Below are 6,377 nucleotides of genomic sequence, written 5' to 3'. Positions count from 1 at the left end.
AAATCCTGCAATGTACTACACATTCATACCTTTCTTTCGAGCCCATTTACTCGACGATCGAGTGTGAACTCGCTCCGGTGTAGCGAAACTTAGAGGGAACTTAAGTCAGGGCCATCTGATAACAGTTCTCCTCATGTTTCTCGCCTGGTATCCAGTCATATTTCGAGTATTTGGTATCTTCGGATAGCTATAGGTCTCCCCTACATATCTATGGTGCCTGACGAATATTCTCAGCCGTTCTTACTCCGTAGTCCACGATCTTACTCAGCCAACTTTGTGTCCATTGCCCTCTTGAATGTTTTACCTTATACATGACCTTTGTCTCGCTTTGTAAACTCTCGTCTTGTTCTGGCGACCTCTGTTTACATGCTACATTTCCTTTGCATGCTTTACTTAGTGTTCAGAGTAGTGTACATTGCTTGGCATTCGTCTTACTCATCCTTCAAGGCCGGTCAGTCATAGTAGCTTAGAGTACTGATCATTTATTGTTTCTTTCGTCGTCTCGGAAGGACAGAGGCTTAGGCGAGCTCTAGTATATATAGTAGATAGTTCTATCATGTATTTACTCAGTTTTCGAGATCGTCTACTCCTGGGCATCTCCTAGATTCACTCTACCTTGTCTCTTATCCCTTTATCCGAATATACTCGCCTTTTATTCCTCTGAGAGTCGTCTTGAGCCGTGGGGTACATAGACCCGTGCTGCCCGGCCGTGACACGTGTTCTCCGACCTGTTGCAGAAGGATGTCGAGTGGGAACCATTACCCAAGTACGACTACAGGGGCTTTTGGTATACGGCGCAGACGTCCCACGCAAGCCACCCACAGAAGCTCCCCGGCCCCTGCGTATTGCAAACCGTCACCCACAAGTTTCAATGGACAAAATGGGTCAAGGTCAGAGAAAAGAACGACGGCTTGGACGATGATCCTCTATCGGATGGAGAGGCGACCGAGGACGAGATGCAGCAGGAGAAAGAGTTGAGGGATCGCGCGAGGAAGGCGAAGAGGAAAAATGCCAAGAAGCGGACCCAGGAGGAGAAACAGGCGGTGAAAGAGGCTGAGGAACAGCAGGCGAGGCGGGATGAGAAACAGCGTTTGAGGTCGGAGCACGGCGCTGATGGCGAGACCGTCATCTTTAATGACGACGAGATGGAACAAGTGGAGAGGCCGGACGTTGGGGAAGGTATGGTGCGCTCCGATGGGAAACGGGCGGGAGACGATTACCTTCCGGATTCGGACCCGCCTTCTGATGACGATGAGATGATGGGTACATTTAGCGGAGGTCACGATGGTGTGAGGGGCACAGATGACGACGACGAGCGAGGTGTGGGGGAAGAGGACAAGGAAATGAGGAGCGGCGGCGAGGGTGAAGAGGAGGATGCTGAGGGAGAGGATGACGAGGAAATGATGAGCAGAAATGGGGGTGGTGCTGAGGGAGATGATGACGAGGAGATGATGAGCGGAAATGGGGGTGGTGCTGAGGGAGAGGATCATGAGGAGATGATGCCCGGAAATGGGGGGGACGTAGACATGGACGCACGCGACGTTGAAGAGTACGAGGAATCGGAGGAGTTTGAAGAAGAGGACGACGATAAGGACGAGGATTACGTCGAGTGATAATATGACGGAGAAGACACCGCGTTGGGCTGCACCGTACCTCGTCTATTATATAATGATATTTCTTGACCCAGTCGGAGAGTTATATGTAGGATATTCTCCTTACTGATGGGCGCGAAGAAATATTAAATTTTCTATAGCGGTTTCAATTTGTACATGGGCGAGGAAAACTGCGGCGACAAGTTGTCGCCAAGTTGTTGGAGAGGGAGGTTGCCATGTATTTGAAATGCCTGCGACCAGGTCTGGTCGGGGATAGCCGAAAACTGTGGCGGGAAGTTGGCGCCACGGGCAGGACGTTGTTGAACTCTCGTTCATATCGCACCTCATTCACATCTAAGTGAAATGGTCACCGACGGTTTCTTTGCGTACGGGTTGTGCGGAGACATCTGGGACGACAAGCCAGATTTGTACTGAGACAAATAGGTGAGATGCAATCTGTCCGTCCTCGCCATTTGCTGTTATAGATTATGCTCATGGGCTGTGAGGCTTCAGCCGCCGACGCATCTGTTTCATGTTCAAGTTTTTTTTTTTGGAATCAGGTTTATTGTCCGTTGGGGCAGAGGCGCCCTATGTTGGACGTAAAACACGTGAGCCAGCGAGAAAGTTTAACCCTTAGTACACAACGAATGGGTGGCTTCAGGCTACGCCCCCACCACCCCGGCCCAACCAGACGCCATATTAGAAGGTGTTCAATAGTGATTCACCGGGGCCGACGTATACATAGTATGCACCACGACGGAGTCGCCCATCGTAGTGTGCGTATCATGGCGTAGCATTTGACATCAGGTGCGAGCCATGGCTTGTACTCTTTCGAAAAACTCAAAGGTGCATGACTTTCACCTGTGTGCTGCCGTCACAATTTAGGGGCTGCGGCGTTTATGGTAATAGTCTTTTGTGTGGTGTGTATTCGGCATTGGCTGGTTCAAGTGGGCTTTGTACCCTTCGAGCTTCGGTACACGTACTTGGTCCATTTATTCCACCTTTGATTGCTGCTCTAACCTTTGCTCGCATACAGACTTGTACTTGCTTCGTTTGACTACAGGTAAACTTTGCAACATCTGGTTCTGTCACTTGGTCTGTTTCTGAACCGTAATTTCTTTTCAGTCTTCACATATTTGCCTTGCGCCTTCGCCTTTCAATATCAGGTAGCTGAACCCTCCTTACTCCCGTTCGGCACTGCAGCCTTCCCGGCGATTTGCCTTTCGACTTCGGCTTCCGTGTGTTGATCTTCGGTCAGTTATCTTGCGCCGTTCCTGGCGTTGTCGTATCACCTACCTTATATCCCTTTTACCCTTTGACCGTAGGTGAGTTTCCCCCCATCCTGTGACCGTGGTCCTGACATTTCGACTTGTCTTATTGATTTGGGCTAGTGTGTCTCGACTTTAGGTAGGGTTTTCATCGTCGTTGTCTACTGATATATTTCCAACTTGCTATTTGGCTGAATCCGGTGGACGTTCGACTTGTACTTACCGTTTTCGATTTCAGGTAAGTTCTTCGCATTCGGATTGTTTCTTGCGGTGTCTCTGACCCTTTTCTGCCTTTTACACTCTCACTCACTGATATCTCTAACTTGCTATTTGGCTGAATCCGGTGCACGTTCGACTTGTACTTACCGTTTTCGATTTCAGGTAAGTTCTTCGCATTCTGATTGTTTCTTGCGGTGTCTCTGACCCTTTTCTGCCTTTTACACTCTCACTCACTGAACCTGGACTAGCACGTTGTATTCCCGGGTAGGTATTCTCACCTGTTCTACAATAGTTGACATCGTCTGACTGGGCAGATTGGACGTTCGTGATGCATTGCCGACTTCGAACTTCAGGTAGGTTTGGCGGCATGCTTTGTCGTTCGCTCGCGCTAACACTTCCTTGATTCCTCGCCAGTGTTAATTCGACTTGTGCTTACTCGTTCCGATTTCCAAGTGAGTCCACCGCTCTCCTTCTTGCTTTGTCTGTCGTTCTGACTTTGATATCTTCGCGCCTTCGACACGCTCGACCGTGTCCTCTTGATTTTCGAATTGCGGAAGATTCCAGGTGAGTCACTCGTCACTAACTGACCCACGCTCCGTACCATCGCGAATTATTCATGTTGGTATCTCCCTCATTTGGTTGTTCAGTTGGTTGTTTATTGGGTGTCTACTTGCTGACGCCTTTTAGACTTTCACCAGACCTCCGGCCTTCGGAAATCAGACTTCGAGGGAATCACCAGGTGAGTGCGCAATGTAGGCTGACATTGCTGACACTTCTGAGCGTGTGGTGGTGTGGTGTCCGTAGCGCGTTTAGCTCTCGTGCCTCATAGACAAAACCCTCAGGGGAGAGCTAATTCGTCGTGTTTTTGCAGATCTGTTTCCAGTCACAAGGTGCGTCCAGTCCTTTGGGTTCAGCATGCGCAGGTACCCTCGTGAACTCTTCGTGAGGGTGTAGCTGATTGGCGGTATAGTATGTGGGTGCAAATTACCTGGGCCGAGGAGCACACCTACTCCAGGAGGTCTCGCGGATACCGCCATAGAGTCGAAAACCGCGTAGCGGCGTGGATACGGACACGGACGACGGACGACGAGGTTCGCGGTGGATGGTACTACCACTTCATCGGCGCTGGAATCGTTCACGCCACAATTTTGTATTTTTTGCTTTTATCGCCCTTCTCGTCGAGTTATCGATGCTGACGTCTGGTTTGGTTTAGGGGCGGGCACCATAGCAGCCGAAGTGGCTACGTGACCCATTATACTGTGGATGTCACGGCTGACGGAGAGACGAGGCGTTATCACGTACCGAAGAACAGTAGGATCGTTTGAAGAGAATGAGTTTCTGGTGTGCGTGGGGTCTTTTCTTGGAATATGGCTGTCGCTATGGCGCCTTGTACACGATTTTTGGGCTCTTGCTATGTTTGGTTGTCGCTGTCAGTTGCTCGTGTTGTATTGTTTTCTTGCACTGTATGTCGCTTTCTTATTTATGATCGTGTCCGCATCGTCGCCTTCAATGTGAGACGTCATTGTTGCTATCTCGTGTGACAGGCTCACGCAAGTGAAATATTGATGGATAGACCATGTATGTATATACATACAATCAGACATCTTATCAACGAGAACCACAGGCTCTTGCACCCCATCTACCACCACGCGCTAATCTCAATCCACCAGCGACTCCATCGCCCCTCTCTGCACCTGCTGCCGCATTGAAACAACGCAAGGCCAAAAAGAAACGACCCAGTCGCCGGCGCCGGAGAGCGCGTCGGGAATGCGTGAGTGAAGAGATTTGTAGAAAAACACGTCTAGGCCGATGCGGGACGTTATTTTGAGTGGATTGATCCAGCTACATCGAGAACGCGAGGTAATTCGAGTGAAAACGAGCAAAAGTTCGAGTAGGGGGGGTATAGGGGACTCACCGGGACAGACACCGTCATTCTCGAGGATGAGGAGACCGATAGTCGTCAAACAAATTGGAGGGAGCGATGCAGGAGACTGCCACAAGCCAAGCCACCCGGCTACATTAGAGATGCGAGGTGATTTGAGTGAAACCAAGCAAAAACACGAGTAGGGGGGCGTGGGGCACTCACCGGGATAGTGATCGTAGTTCTCGACGACAAGGGGATGCGGGAGGCTCATACGAGTCAAACGATCCCGCTACATCGAGCACGCGACATGATTTGGGCGAAAAGGGGCGAAAATTTGAGTATGTGGTATGGACTCACCAAGGCAGAGACCGTCGTTCTCAACGACGACGAAGCCGATCATCGTCGAACAAAATGTAGAGGATGATGGAGACGGTTCATAAGAGTCGAAACATCCCGCTACATTGGGAACGCGACGTGATCTGAGCGAAAATGAGGGAGAATACGAGTAGGGGCGGACTCACCAGGGCGGTCACCGTCGTGCTCGACGACAAGGAGGCCGGTCGTCGTCAAATCAAGTGCGGGTGCTCCGTGTTCAGCACCTGATGCACCTTCAAGTTCAACGGCTCCGCGACCTCCGCGAAGACGACTCTGCCTCATCCCGGGGCTCGTACTCCGGTGTGCGGGCGGAGGCGGGTGATACAGACGGACGGACGACCGATTGAGCGTGCGTGTGTGGGTCGTGTGGAGGTGTGGACGTTGAGGCGGGGGCGGAATTGAGTGGGGTTGAGGAGGAGGAGGAGGAGGAGGAGGAGGAGGAGGAGGAGGAGGAGGAGGAGGAGAGGTTTGGTCAGTACAAGTCAGAAGGAGAGTGGGACGGGGAACTGACCGATATGGCATCAGAGGAACGATCGTCGGATGTGATATGGCATCAGAGGAACGATCGTCGGATGCGATATGTCTTCGGACCCGAGCACAGCCCAAGCGATATGCCTTCGGAAGAGAACTCGGCGTATGCGATATCACATCGGAGCGCCCAAGCGATATGCCTTCGGAAAGGGTGTATGCGATATCGCATCGGAGCAACGATCGTGGGGTGACATATGGGTTCCGACCAGAGATCGGCGGATGGCTGATGAGATGTGCCAAGATCTACGGGCAGAGATATCGTATCGGGCCCTACGTTGGCGGGACAAGGGATGGCGGGTCACAGAGACGGAGTGTTTATGGAGCGCACACAGCGAGTCGCCAGAGACGATGCACAATCAACAGACGAGGAAGCAAGGAGCAAAAGACGTGCAAGCAAGTGAGATGGAGAGGGGGGAGGGAGAGGGGGATAAGCCATATGGGCGGGCATCCTTGGCGCGGTGCCTTATGGCCACCATTATCCCGCGGGATATCCCATGCTCACGTGATCCCAGTTATACGGTTGCTCTC

General features: G+C 51.5%; 2 protein-coding genes across 2 annotated transcripts in view; both read left to right on the top strand.

Annotated features, from left to right (window-relative positions):
- Nucleotides 1–1,613, top strand: part of STEHIDRAFT_116805 (uncharacterized protein) — a gene marked incomplete at both ends in the record, with an annotated part of 10,570 nt that extends 8,957 nt beyond the window's left edge. Inside the window, one exon of the mRNA XM_007311751.1 lies at nt 801–1,613. Within this exon, the coding sequence (XP_007311813.1) occupies nt 801–1,613 (813 nt within the window). The remainder of the gene's footprint in view (nt 1–800) is intronic.
- Nucleotides 1,614–5,545: 3,932 nt separating this feature from the next.
- STEHIDRAFT_164018 (uncharacterized protein) lies at nt 5,546–6,040 on the top strand (the record flags this gene model as incomplete). The annotated part of the gene is made up of 3 exons (XM_007311750.1): nt 5,546–5,618; nt 5,691–5,789; nt 5,844–6,040. 3 exons carry the CDS (start codon nt 5,546–5,548, stop codon nt 6,038–6,040), a joined length of 369 nt encoding a protein of 122 aa, XP_007311812.1.
- Between the last annotated feature and the right edge of the window lie 337 nt (nt 6,041–6,377).

This window comes from Stereum hirsutum, assembly GCF_000264905.1.
Source record: "Stereum hirsutum FP-91666 SS1 unplaced genomic scaffold STEHIscaffold_35, whole genome shotgun sequence".
Lineage (NCBI taxonomy): Eukaryota > Fungi > Basidiomycota > Agaricomycetes > Russulales > Stereaceae > Stereum > Stereum hirsutum.
Note: the sequence above shows the minus strand (reverse complement) of the source record. Positions and strands in the feature narration are given on the sequence as shown.